General features: G+C 34.8%; 1 protein-coding gene across 1 annotated transcript; it reads right to left on the reverse strand.

Annotated features, from left to right (window-relative positions):
* Positions 1 to 6,001: 6,001 nt before the first annotated feature.
* Positions 6,002 to 6,670, reverse strand: LOC127102072 (uncharacterized mitochondrial protein AtMg00810-like). Its single transcript, XM_051039492.1, has one exon. The coding sequence runs from the start codon at positions 6,668 to 6,670 to the stop codon at positions 6,002 to 6,004; it is 669 nt and encodes a 222-aa protein (XP_050895449.1).
* Between the last annotated feature and the right edge of the window lie 8,719 nt (positions 6,671 to 15,389).

Consider the following 15,389-nt stretch of genomic DNA (forward strand, 5'->3'; position numbering starts at 1 on the left):
TTTTTCTTGCAAACTTTCATATTCTAGGATTTAGTCAAGTATATACGATCTTGTTCGTTGGTACTTAACATGCATGCTTGATTGATCCATCTTTTCTAAGATAAAGCTAATGTTTGTTTTTCTTCTTCCCCTTTGTAGGGTATTTGGAATAATGGACATTTGATTCTTTGTTTCTTTCTCGAGAAATTTCTTATGTAATACCCTAATTTCACATAGAAAGTTCACCATCTTCTAACTAGAAATTTAATGGGAATACATCGGACTAGTGGCACTTATGTGAAATTAAGAGGATAATCTCATAGTTACTAGAAGCTAGTGGCATATTGGAAATTTAATGGAAAGGTGAAGGGCCTATTTGAGAATATGGAATTAAGTTAGGGGTATTTTTAGAAATCTTTCCAAAAAGGGTTTTTTACTAGAAACTCCCATTTTTTTTGGATTTTCTCGTTATTCCATTCACTTATTTTCTAAGAAGAGAACGTGAAGAGGGATAGGGAATGAAGGAAAATGCAACAAGAAGATGGTGGAGAACGAAGGGAGTTCTTGCATTTTCATCCATTCTTGAAGCCTTTAAGGAATTTTTGGATCATCATCATCATCACCAACTCATTTTGAATAATTTCCAAGTTTTTTCTAGAGGTGGGATTTTCATGAGTGTTCTTGCTTTGTACTTGAAATGCATGTTTTTCCCTTGTTTGATTCATGCTTTCTTGTAAATTAGTTTGTATGAATTGGTTGTGTTGCTATGAATACTTTATCCATAACATACATGTTGATTATATATGATTTGGATTGTGTCAGAAGTAGCATGAATTTTGGGACTGTTTACTGAAAATTCTGCAGAATTCGTGTTCTGAGAATGATGATGGTTGTCACCCGTATAACATTCTAAAATGATATATAGCTGAGCTCCGAGTACCCATGGATTCTTATGGAATTTCGTAAGCATTAATACACTATAGTCGAAGATCTCTCATCTAGAAGGAATCCTCCCCCAAAAGCTGGAAGGTAAGTAAACTCGGAAGAGCCCTCCTTAAGGGTAGTAGAAGAGAGGTAGCGAACCCCGACGACCAGGACCCGTGTAACTAATAATGCAGGCATATAATTTTCTTGTGTTATGTGTTGTTTGGAATAAAATGACTAAGGTAAGGAAATTAGTAAATCTATTTAGGTAAATCCCTATTACCGAGAGGACTCCTAAGATAGAAGAACTGCACTAGATAGTTGTATCTCATCCCATGTTATTATATTTTTAAATGCAGTTGAAGAAAAGAGGAAAGATGGCATGAGTAGGCTTCCTGGAGGATTTACTTAGCTAGTTTTTATGATTTCTCCACTATACTTTTGTGATAATTATGTATTACATATTGTACTAATTTTGGCATAGTGTGTATCATATGCGTAATATATGTAGTTATGCAGCTCCTTTACTATTGTATTATGTTTCCATTCCAGAGTTTAACAACTTAATTATGTGATTCTAGACACATATTTAATTAGGTTGTTACATCTTCTTTTGTTTGGATTTTCTGCTAGGAGTGCTTATGTCTTAACTTTCTTACTTTTGATATCTTATCTGTATTTGGATTTTCTTCGAAACATTCTTGATCATGGAGATTGCATAAAATTTGAATAGGAAAGAAAGTAGAGATATCAAGGGCGACTGGTTTGACCAATAAATATTGAAGATGATTTCTACTTTCTTTTGTGAGTGTGTCTTAGATCAGGCTTCGATTGATAGTCGTCCTTCATCCAACTTGGAATTGATTCCCCTATATAGAGATAAAATGATGTGCTTCTAGTATTATGGGTCTGCCATCCCCTTTCACGAGTGCTTATTCTCTCTCATAGGTTTTTGTCTTCCTTTTAATGATTTTGAAATCAGTGTTATGAACCACTTGATGTTCGCCCTTTCACAATTGCATCAGTTGATCTTGGAAACTTTTAAGGATTTACAATATTGGTTTGAGTACAAGGGAGTAGGCTGACTATTATGTTCTTCCATCTCTTCAACACTCAAAACAATATAACTCATGCGCAAGGTTCATGTAAGCTTTATCTGAGGCATAAAACTACATTCTTTAATAAAATTCTGGTATGCAGATATCAGATGTCCTAAGAGATGTCGAGACACTGATATCTGATCAAAACATAATAACAATATAAGATACAGTTAAAAGTACTGAAAATAACATAACACACAGAGTTGTTAACCCAGTTCGGTGTACAACAATACCTACATCTGGCGGCTACCAAGCCAGGGAGGATATCCACTAAATAATATCAGTTTGTAGACCTTATGCAAACTATCTCCAAATTACAATCTACTCCCTAATCACGACCCGTGCTTAACTTCTACCTAATACTCACCAAGGTGTGAGACCCCTCTCACTTCCCTTTCAATCACAACAATGATGAAACAATACTATTTTGTCAGTTTCAGAAGTTACACTACAAAGACACACAATCCCTCAATGCTTAAAAGCTTAAGAGTGATTGACAGAACTTAAAACTCCATATAGACAATCCTACTCTTATACCAAGATGATATTAGAGAGGGTCACAATTAACATGAACACACAAACCCTAAAAACTAAGTGAAATAATATTTGATCTTCCCTTCAATTAGGTTTGTGGCAATCTATTTATAAACATAGTCTGGACTGGATTTGGGCTTCAAAAATGGAGCAAGGCAGCTGCTAAAAGTCTACAAAATATTCTGCATAAAAATAGGTCTTCAATCAAGGGTTACCTAAAATGTCTCAACATTTAGAACAACAAAATAACTTTAAAATCAAATAGAATATTTGATTCCTCAATTTTTGATACCACATAGGATTACTTAATATTCCTAGAATATTCAGTAATTTGTTAATCAAACAAACCGTTACCAAGATGTAAACATGTAACAGACAAGATGTCGGATCCTCATTTTAGGAAATCTTGTTCAACATGTTGTTGCTAAGTTAGTTTTACCAAAATTATTTCCATTCATGAATACAGAGAATTAACAATCCCCCTCTTTGGCAAATTTTGGCTAAAACATCCAAATAGCCTTTTCACACAAACACCACAATCTAGGTTACAACATAACTACATAGCTTTGAAAAAAATCAAACACACACACATATCAGACTATCAGAGGCATCATCAACAAAAACACAGCCTAACAGAGAAAATAAATTCTCAGATAAAATGATGTCAGGACATCATGTTTGACATCTCTTCACAACAGTCCAAATGTTCCAGAACAGGAACCCCCCCCCCCCTCAAAAGCAGCCAGCAGTTAGTGGTTAGATCACATAAACATTACTCCCCCTTTTTAGCCATAATATGACAAAGGTAAGCAGCTAACCAAAACATGGAAACCACATTAGAGCATTAAAATAATTAGCGAAAACAAAAGTGAACACAAGGGTGCTTGAAATCCTGGTCAGAGACCACACAAAAAAACAAAAACAAAAACAAAAACACTACAATCAGATATCTTTTTGACTATCTGAGTCTATAGTAGCATACTCCTCTCCTTCAACTTCCTTGTCTTTATCATTCTCAACATCATTGCAATCAGCAGAGTCCTCTACATCAACTTCAACATTGTCATCACCAACATGTTCAACTTCCTTTTCCTCTTCATCCATCAAAGCCTTGATCAATTTTTCAAGCTTTATCTTTGTAGAAGTTCTAGAACGAATGGAATCATCCAATTCTTTGCTTGTCTCCTTCAGCTAAGTAATAACACTCTCCTTGGAAGTGGCAAGGCCAAATACTTGAGAAGATGTCATGACAATATCTAGAACATGTGCTCCAGCAAACAGTTTGTAATGGTGGGATAAATGAGATTCCCTTTTCTTCACACTATCAATAGGCAATAAGATTCCAAGATGTTTGTTCAGGATTATCCCACAGATGAGCGACGGAAAACAAATAAGCATCTTTAGAGCAGTTGAGAAGGCCTGCATAAGAACTTGTTCAAAAATGTACTTCCCAAAATCAAAAGCTCTTCTTGTTCCAATATCATATATAAACTTCCCAATCCTAGCAGAGATGGTTGAAGTATGATTTGTAGGCACTCAATTGGCTTTCCCAATCCTATGAAGGATTGCATACTTGACACTCAGCTTCCCAGTTGACAACTTTACTCTATTTGGCCAATGTTTCACCTGCTTGGCAGTTATCTCCTTGCACACTTGATCATCTGTAACCTCTAGCTCAGCCTGAGGTTCTTCAGTCCTTCTTAGAAATTTGTTGATTACAGTAGGAGAAAATGTTACAACATTTCCTCTAACATACACCTTTCTATAGTCTTCATTCTTCACATGATCACACCCATCAAGAATGGTCACCACAAACTCCCTGACTAGACGTTCATAGCAAGGACCAAATTTTGTGACAGTGTTCATCAAACCAACAACCTCTATAAGTTCCACAACCTCCTTGCATTTTAGGGAATCCTTACCAAATCCCCTCTCCAAAGCTATCCTCCTTTGAATAACATACTTCCATCTTTCAACATTCTTCACATAATGTAAATACACATTGTCCAGAGGAGCCTCAGGCGCAACATCATATGGGTTCTTTGGAGAAAATCTTATCCCAAGACTGATGTCCTGGATATCCTCTTCGAAATCAAACTCAGAATCACTTGAAGAAATAATTTCCCTCTTCCTCGTAGGAATAACAACTTTATCCATGATCTAGCATGACTAACAGGAGATTTTCCCTTGGAACTTCTAGAGGGAGTGATTTTCATGCCACCAAATTATCTTTTTATCTCCTTAGAAGGAGAATCTTAAAACATCACATCCTTACCTTTTCTTCTTTGAAGTCTCTTGGTTATTCCAGGAGCCAAGATGTTGGTAAGGGGTTCCTCATCAGATGTTAGGTTATCAAAATTGATAACATAATCAGCCTTCTTCTTACTCCTTCTTTCATGAACAACATGCTCAGGAACACATTCATCAACCTTTTCACTAGAATCACCATCAAGGCTAGTTTCATTTTCCAAAGATGTTTGAACATCTAGCAAAACATCTGAATCCACTTCCTTCAACACACAAGTAACAAACTTCCGAAGGTCCTTATCAATGGAAATTCTTTCCGCTTCGGTTTGATTCTCAATGACACCAGTATGCTTAGTAGGGTTTCTCATCTTAGAACCTTTAGACCTAGAACCCTCTTCAACAACAGTCTTATCTTCACTAGGGATTGTAGGCTCAGAGAACTTACCATAAGTCTTGACATTCTTTGAAACAAATGGATTTTCTTTCTTCTGAGTGGGTGCAGAATTCATGGATAAGGGAACAACATCCGAGGCAAGATGAAACAAATTGATCATTTCGAATGGTTCATCTGCCCTAGTAGTTGGAGAAGATGACCCAATGTTTTCAGTTGAGATATGCATGAGCTTGGGTGAAGATTGTTTCGACATCTTTGGTAACATTTGACACAGACGGATTGGGGAAAGACACGTGAGAGAAGGTGAGCACAAATTTCTAGAGAGAAACGAAACGTTTGAACGAAACGGGTAGCGTGTTTCCATCCAAAAAGATACACAATGGAGTAATGGGCTTAGACAAGCGTGTCGTGTGTAATGATGAAAGTGAAAAATTTGTTTGACACACATAAATAACTGTAATTGCTATAAGTCCTCATAAACACAAATACCAAGTCTTCCTCTTAATTTTTCAAACTAAACTACATCCAAGGCTTTGGTAAAAATGCCAGCAAGTTGATTTTCAGTGCTAACATGCTCAAGCGTTATGACTTTGTCTTCAACAAGTTCTCTAATAAAATGATGCCTGATGTTAATGTGTTTAGTCCTACTATGTTGAATAGGATTTTTGGAGATATTAATAGCACTCAAGTTGTCATAGAATAATGTCATGACATCTTGTATGACATTATATTCAATCAACTTTTGTTTCGTCCACATTAGTTAAGAGCAGCTGATACCTGTCGCTATGTACTCAACTTTAGCAATAGATAAGGATACACAATTCTATTTCTTACTGAACCATGAAATCAAATTGTTTCCCAAAAAGAAACTTCCTTCAGAGGTATTCTTCCTGTCATCGACACTACCAGCCCAATCAATATCACAATACCCCACTAACATGGAATTTGAATCATGAGAATACAACATTCCATAATCACATGTACCATTCACATACTTCCGAATCCTTTTTACTTGATTGATGTGACTCATTTTGGGTTCTTCTTGATATCTAGCACAAACTCCAACAACAAAAGTTATATATGGCCTGTTTGTTGTAAGGTATAGAAGACTCCCAATCATGCTTCTATACAAAGTCTTACCAACATTAATTCCCTTTTCATCTTTAGATAACTTCAAGTGTGTAGGAGAATGAGTTCTTTTGTGACTAGCATTCTTCAATCCAAATTTCTTCACAATATTCTTTGCATATTTGCTTTGACAAAGAAAGATGGAGTCTTCCATCTGCTCGACTTGGAGTCCAATAAAGTAAGTCAATTCACCTGCCAAACTCATTTCAAACTCATATTCCATTTTCTTTACAAAATGTTGGACCATCTCATCTGACATCCCTCTAAATACAATATCATCCACATAAATATGAGCTATCGTAAGTTTTCCATCATTCTCTTTGAAAAGAGAGAGTCTTATCAATTCCACCCTTTCTATATCCATGGTTGATGAGAAACTCAATCTACCTTTCATACCAAGCTCTTGGAGTTTGTTTTAAACCATACAATTCCTTCTTTAGATTTAACACATGATTTGAGAAAGTAGGATCAACAAATCCTTTTGGTTATTTAACATACACTTCTTCATTTAAATAGCCATTTAAAAAGGCACTTTTAACATGCATTTGGAATAGCTTGAACTTTAAAATACATGCCACTCCAAGTTACAATCTAATAGATTCTAAGCGAACCATATGAGCAAATGTTTCATCAGAGTCCACTCCTTCCGTTTGAGTGTATCCTCGAGCAACAAGTCTATCTTTGTTTCTGGTAACATTTGTCCCTTCAAGTATTAGGACCAAATCCCAAACCTCATTTCTTTTGAATTGGCCATGTTCATCTTGCATAGCATTAATACATAACTCATCAGTCAAGGCCACCTTGATATTCTTGGGTTCAAATTTTGAGGCAAAATTGGAATTTGACACAACTTCCTTTGATCTGGTAAGTATCTATTCATTTAAATTTCCTATTATAAGCTCCTTAGGATGATCCTTCTGAATTCTGATGGAAGGTCCTTTGTCAGCCGACTCAGTCTCTGCAGGTTCAGTATTAGCACTTGAGTCTACAAAATCTTCAAGCACATCATTCATAGATGTTTCAAAATAATCTGTGACATCAAGTTCTTTAGTTGAGTCATCAACAACAATATTTATGGATTCCACCATCACCTTAGTTATGGAGTTGAATACTCTATATGCTCTACTGTTTATAGAGTATCCTAGAAAAATTCCCTCATCACTTTTAGGATCCAATTTTCTCCTCTGCTCACGATCTGCCAAAATATAACATTTACTTCCAAATACATGGAAACACTTCACAATTGGCTTTCTTCCTTTCCACAGTTCATAAAGTGTACCAGATTTGATAATCACTCTATTATGGATATAGCAGGTAGTGTTCATGGCTTCAACCCAAAAATGATATGATAGTGTCTTAGCATGAAGCATGACCCTGACACATTCTTGAATAGTCTTATTCTTGTGCTCAACCGCACCATTATATTGAGGGGTGATGGGTGAAGAGAACTCATGACTAGTCCCTTAATAAGTGCAGAATTCATCAAACTTTCTATTTTTAAATTCCTTCCCGTGGTCACTTCTAATTTTGACAATACCACAATCGTTTTATCTTTGAATCTTTTGACAAAGTTCTTTAAATACTTCAAGCACTTCATACTTCTCTTTGATGAAATTTACCCAGGTGAACCTTGAGAAGTCATCAACAACAACATAGGCATACCTCTTTACTCCAAGACTTTCAACCTGCATAGGTCCCATCAAGTCCATATGAAGTAGCTCCAGAACTTTTGAAGTGGTCAAAACTTGGAGCTTCTTATGTGACATCTTTGTTTTCTTCCCCATTTGACATTCACCACAGATTCTTCCTTCATCAATTTTCAGCTTGGGAATACCTCTGACTGCTTCCTTGATAAAAATTTCTTCATACCTTTAAAATGTAAGTGACCAAGCTTTTGATGCCATAACTTAACTTCATCTTCTTTTAACATCAAGCATGTGGAGAAATAGTATGTTTCTTGAGGAGTCCACAGATAGCAATTCTCTTTTGATCTGGCTCCCTTCATGATAACTTCATTCTTCTCATTTGTTACCAAGCATTCAGATTTAGTAAAGTTAACTTTGAGAACTTGGTCACATAGTTGACTAATACTTATCAAATTAGCTGTCATCCCTTTAACAAACAGTACATCATCAAGACTAGGCAGTCCAGTATAGTCCATCTTTCCAACACCATTTATTTCACCTTTTGATCCATCTCCAAAAGTGACATAGCTAGTGGAATATGATTTAATATCCACCAAGAATTTCTTGACACCAGTCATGTGTCTAGAACAACCTGTATCAAAATACCAATCCTCTCTAGCAGAGGCTCTAAGGGAGGTGTGAGCTATGAGTCCAGAAGTGCCATTTATGGGAATCCCCTTTTTCTTTGCTTTAACAATAGTCTGTTTTCTTCTAGGTGAAACAGGTTTGGGATAGCCATATAGTTTGTACAGTAGGTTTTTTGTGAACAAACCTTCCACAATAATGTCCCAACATACTGATGTCTTTGCCATCGTTGGGTCTTGCTTCCTGAGTGATCATACTGATGTCTTTGCTGATGTTGAGACATTTGACTTGACATATTTTGTTCCTGTTTTCTTTTAGGATGAACAAAATTCATTGCATACCTTTTTCCCTTGTTCATCACAACTTGATTATCATAACCAAACCCTTTAACATTTCCATCATTCTTACCCGTTTGAAGAATCTCATCCAGCACATTAGAACTACTGTTAAGCATCCTTATAGACTTAGTCATATTGTCAAATTTAGAATTGAGCAATACAACTTCATCATTTAGATCAGAGATGATAGAAGATTTTCTATTTTTTCAGCCTGTAGTTGAGAAATGACTTTTTTTTATCTTCTCCTAGTTGATACACTTATTCACTACTAAAGCACAACTCCTTGTATGAAGCAATAAGTTCCTCAAAAGTGAGTTCTTCACAATCTGATTCTTCATCAGAATCATAAATTCCAGTCAAGGCAGAAACCTATTTGGCAGATTCCACTTCAGGATCACTTTCAGAATCATCTTTTGACCATGACATAGACATACCCTTCTTCTGCTTCTTTAGATAAAGGGGACATTCATCTCTTATGTGTTCAAACCCTTCATATCCATTGCATTGGATTCCTTTTCCTTGGTTAGTATTTTCTTTAGTTTTGGGCCTTCTCCCAGAATCCTGATTTCTGTTGATGTCAAATGACTTGTACTTGACATTTGATCTTGACTTCCAATCCATCTTTTGCATCACTTTGTTAAATTTTCTTCCAATTAACACAATAGCATTAGATATCCCTTCATCTGTATCCAGGTCACACTCATCTTCTAAGTCTTCAACATTAGAAACAATGGTTATGCTTTTCTTCTTTTCATATTTTTCACTGATCCCTAATATTTTTCATCTTCTAATATTTTTCACTGTCATCTTCTCCCACTGGGCACTTAAGGCATTGGCTATTTCAATAATATTCATGTGAAAGTCACGAATGCTCTCATCCTCCTTCATTCTTAAGTTCTCAAACTTGATGGTAAGAAGTTGGTGTCTTGGAATCTTCACCTTAGAGGTTCCTTCATGAACAATCTTCAAGATCTCCCAAGCATCTTTAGCAACATTACAATTATTTATCAGTTTGACGATGTTCTTATCCACTCCATTGAATAGGGCATTCAATGCTTTAGATTTTCCCAGAGCTAATTTATCATCTTCATCATCCCAGTCTTTCTCTGCCTTCAGCACATCAGTAATCTTACCATCTTTATCTCTAGCCATTGGTGGATCCCATCCCTTGACCACAAATTTCCAAGCCTTGCTGTCTATGGTTCAATCAAGAATGGGTGGTCTGTTCAGAAATCCTCATTCCTTGTCCATTGCACCATAAAGTATCTTCCCTGAATCTCACCAAGACACAGAGCAAGATGCCTACTCTGATACCAATTGAAATTTTGGTATGCAAATATCAGATTTCCTAAGAGATGTCGAGACACTGATATCTGATCAAAACATAATGACAATATAACATACAATTAAGAGTACTAAAAATAACAGAACACACAGATTCGTTAACCCAGTTTGATGTACAACAACACTTGCATCTAGGGGTTACCAAGCCATGGAGGAAATCCTCTAAATAGTATCAGTTCGTAGACCTTCAACAAACTATCTCCAGTTTACAATCTACTCCCTAATCACTACCCATGTTTAACTTCTACCTAATACACACCTAGGTGTTAGACCCCTCTCACTTCCCTTTAAATCACAGCAGTGATGAAACAACACTATTTTGACAGTTTTAGAAGTTACACTACAACGACACATAATCTCTCAATGCTTAAAAGCTTAAGAGTGATTGTCAGAACTTACAACTCAATATAGACAGTCCTACTTTTATACCAAGATGATACTAGAGAGGCTCATAATTAACATGAACACACAAACCCTAAAAACTCATTGAAAAAATATTTGATTTTCCCTCCAATTAGGTTTGTGGCAATCTATTTATAAACATAGTCTGGACTAGATTTGGGCTTCCAAAATGCAGCAAGGCAACTGCTAAAAGTCTACAGAATATTCTGCATAAAATTAGGTCTTTAATCAAGGGTTTCCTAAAATGTATCAACATTTAGAGAAACAAAATAACTTTAAACCCAAATAGAATATCTTATTCCTCAATCTTGGACTCCACATAGGATTACTTAATATTCCCAGAATATTCAGTAATTTTTTAATCAAATAAACAATTACCAGGATATAAACTTGTAACAAGCAAGATGTCAAATCCTCATGTTAGGACATCTTGTTCAACATGTTGCTGTTAAGTTAGTTTTACCAAAATTACTGCCAATCACAAATACAGAGAATTAACATTTAAAAATTATTCTAACAATGTGAAAAGTTAAAGGATCGCTTGTTCCTGGTTACCCATTTTACAATAGAAACTCTTTGAAAGATCTAGAAACTAGAACTGTGGAATTATATGCTTGTTGGTTTAATCGGGAAATAATCATGACTCATAGATAAGAAATATATTCTTATCCCTGATAACATCATGGTTTTAATAATGAAATTTTTTGAAGCAGTAAATGTGGTTATAATGATAACTCTTGAAGAAATATTGTTGACAAAGCATAGTGTCAAGCAAGCTAGTTAAAGCGGTAAAAAATGCTCAAAATGGATTATCAAGCTATTCCTTTGAATCAAGTAGGGTTTTATGATCAGCTGTAATATCCTCTTATGATGGAATTTCACTTGAAGATACCTCAAGCCTCATCCATAAGAATATTTAAGTAAAATTCTTATATGGTTGGTATATCCGGCCGAGGGCTTGAAGCTTCAGAGTGAGAAAGAGAGGAAGTGTGAAAGCTCTCCTGGTCGAGTTTTGTAAAGTTGTATGGATAAATCACACAATCACTAAAGTTTTTTTGGATGCCTTTATTTTTCAAAGAAAATCACCTAAAATGTTTTTGGAGCATAGCCAGATGATTTGAGAACTTTGAGATTGATTATGGTAAGTCTTTGAACTACCTAATCGATTAGACCAAGTGCCTAATTGCTTAGATAAGGGAAAAACGAGTCTATAATTGATTATGAGAATGTCTTAATAATTAGTAATGGCTCTCTTTCAAAACATTCCAAATTGGGCTCAAATGATCGATCATTTATGGTACTTAATCGATTAGCCTTAAGACCCAACCGATTAGATGAGTTAACTTACCCATGGCGTATTTCCTTTTTTGAAACATATTTTTTCCTATAAATAGATTCATCCCCCTCATTTCTTTTGATCCACAAAATGTGATATATCTCACCTTCCTCTATCTCAATCTCTCTAAAATATCTTTTTTACTTCTCTCACATATTTTTAGCCATAGCACTATGAGAAAAGTGATTGTGTTTAGTGAATAAGTTTGTTATAGAATGGGTACTATTGTTAATTCACCAAGATTTATTTGTCCTATTGGGTGAATTATTCTTCCTTAGGAAGTGTTTGGAGTTAAACATGTTAAAAACTCTTTTTGGGGTATTAGTGATAGTATTTGTTTCGTTCATGAGCTTTGCCACTTGAGGAAAAGATCTTCTTTTAGGTTCATGAAGAATAACCCGAGAAAAATCTTTACAATGGTTCGAGATAAGCCTGGTATAAATTTTTTATTAGTTTATGTGTTCATCCTATGTAAAAGCTCAATAGTTTCGAGATTAACACGGTAAAAATCCCGGTTCGGTTCATATTTAGCCCATGTAAAACCTCTGTTCAATTAGGAGGATAGTCAATTAAAAACTATAACTTATTTTGAGATAAGTCCATAAAAATATCAGTTTGGATTAGAGACTAACTGCTCAAAGATCCATTTATTGTTTGGTGTGAAGACTTGTATACGGGGGTTCATGGGATTACCCTTCTAATAGGTCTCAAGCATTATTGGATACTCTAAAGATCAATTCTTGGGGAGAGGAGTAGGTCCCTTTCTTAATATCAAACATCTATATATCTCGGGTGTTATTTCTCTTCCTTGAACTTTTTACTTTCCGCTTATTTTCTTTATCATAATTTTTCGTTGCACATCTAAACATTTTTGAGAAAATAATTTTGATCTCCGATTTTGAAAATAAGTTTGTTTCAAACCAAAATTTTTTCAAACTCCCACAAATAAACCCATTCTATTGTGTGTGGAGTCACATGTTTAACAAGTGGTACCAGAGTCTAACTCATGTTCAAAGACTAGTCGTCTTGGGAGGAGGATGACTTCCAACTTTGTCTAGACCATGGTGGAAAAGAGAAAGTTTGAAGTTGAATTCAAAACAAAGAATATCTTAGTCATGTCTTTATACAATAATCAACTTTTCTATGTTCATAATTGTAACTCTGCCAATGAAATATATGACATTATTGAAATGATATATGGAGTTTCTCCAAGTATCGAACAAGAACGAATGAACACATAAGGCAAAAAAGATGAGTGTTTAATTCATAAACGGTACTCTAAATTTAGAATTATTGGAAATAATATTATAACTTTCGTTGTTAACAACTATATAAGAATTAAGAATAGGAATTAAAAATATGATCCAATCCTTAGATCGACAGGTGGGTGTGTTTATAAATTTCATGAAAAATCCAAGAAGGAAAAACTCATCGAGAAGATGAATGAATTTATTCAACTACTAAAGGATGAATACATAATCTCAAGTCTAGAATAATCTTTAACAACTTCATCAACAAAGTCCTATGAAGACAAATCAACCCCATTAGTGTCCTTCGGAAGAACAATCTCAATAGTTGAAAGATCCTCGTAGGATTCAACACCAAATTAAAGAACTCCATCTAGAAGAAGATGTGAAGAGGAATATTCATCTAGTGGAATCTTCGAGAGAAGAAAGCCTCTACGAATAATAGTTTATCAACATCAAGGAGGAACCTGGAAGAATCAACCTCGGGTAGAACCTTCGGAGAATCTTCATCTAACAAAGAAGAAGTTTGTTTGAAAGTATCTCACGAAGACGATGATCATGAGGTAAAAAAGTTATCATACAAGCAATTGTTTAAATTAAGTGCTAATTTATTCGAGGAAATGATGATATTAAAAAGTGTAACTTAGGCCTTAAATATTATCTTAAGTTTCTAGAAAATATTAATGAAACACTTAAGCACGAGATAACTAATATTAGAAGCCTAGATAGAACATATGAGACTTGTGTCCCAATGAAAAAGGAAGTAATAAATTTGCATGAAACCCTAAGTAAATTTACAAGGGGAAAGAAAACCTTGACTTGATTCTATCAAGTGAAATGCCTTCGTTAAATAAAATTGGATTAGGGTCTAAGTATGGTAGAACACATGGTAAAGGATTAAATAGGAAGAAAGTGAATCAACTTGTTTATAAATGTTCTCACAACAATAGATTTGGGCATTTAGAGACACCATTTTGTTTTGATAAATTGAGAATGTCTAAAGGTACAATAGTTTGAATTTAAGTCTATGTTCCAAGGATGCTCACTTATGATGTATATCAACAATCAGGATCAAATCAAGTTCGTGTTGAGGATGGTCTCAATATCTCTAATCTATGATAATCATCTAACGTCTTAGAAGGTTAAGAAGATAAGTCTACGGTGGACTTCTCTATCTCGTTTTATAACCAAATCTGGCATCCAACGGTTCATAGAGTAGGACGTACCACAATATATTGTCATTACCTCGAAAATGGGAGTTTATATTAAGGTTATTTGGTAATAAAGGTAGTACACTATTTAAAGGTTAAATAATAAAAAAACTTTGATTAACCCTTTAAATTAGTTTATTTAATATTCGTTCAACTTTTAAAATATTTTTCACTAATAAAATAAACGAGTTTTTAGTTTTTGTAAAGAAATAGGTGCTAATAAATTGGCCAGGGGTGCAAAAAGCATCAAGGAGGCTGAAGAGAAAAAGCCTAATCAATTAGGGAAATAAGCTAAAAGATTAGGAAACTTACGTGCTTCAAATTTCAAATCAAATAAAATAAAATTTAAACTTCACCTCCAAGTTAATTATATTTGTGCAATAATGGAAAATGCACGAGATCCTAAAAATGTTAGGATTTAATCGATTAGGACCTCAATCTAATAGATTATATGGGTTGCTATTGAAAGATTTACTTCTCACATTTTATGGGAAAAATCCTCATTGATTTTGTGCAACTTTTACGCACTATAACAACCAGAAGGTCTCCTATAAATAGGGAACTTTTGACCTTATTTTGCATCTCATATTTTCTTCTTTCTTCTTGTGTTCTTGTGTGAGTCTCAATCTACACTATAAGTACCACCACCCATTGCCTCATCAAAAATCCTTTAATCTGAAGATTTTTCATCAATGAGACTATTTGTAGAAGGGATAACATCAAGAACTCAAGAAGGAAATATGATGACCAACCAAAGAGTGATTTAACCATCTTTTATGGACAAAACTTCCTTAGGAGCTTCAAGCCATACATCCATATTTGTCAAGGATTGCTAAGATAGTTCTTCACTAAAGTATCAGATCAAATGTTTCCAAATTATAACAATTGAAGGACCGTCCTTAAAGTCAATTGTAAAAGGAATTGAAGTTGACATC

Source organism: Lathyrus oleraceus, chromosome 1 (assembly GCF_024323335.1).
Source record: "Lathyrus oleraceus cultivar Zhongwan6 chromosome 1, CAAS_Psat_ZW6_1.0, whole genome shotgun sequence".
Lineage (NCBI taxonomy): Eukaryota > Viridiplantae > Streptophyta > Magnoliopsida > Fabales > Fabaceae > Lathyrus > Lathyrus oleraceus.

Excerpts from the sequence above, each read along its gene's own strand:
- LOC127102072 (XM_051039492.1), bottom strand. The coding sequence starts at position 6,670 with ATGGATATAGAAAGGGTGGAATTGATAAGACTCTCTCTTTTCAAAGAG.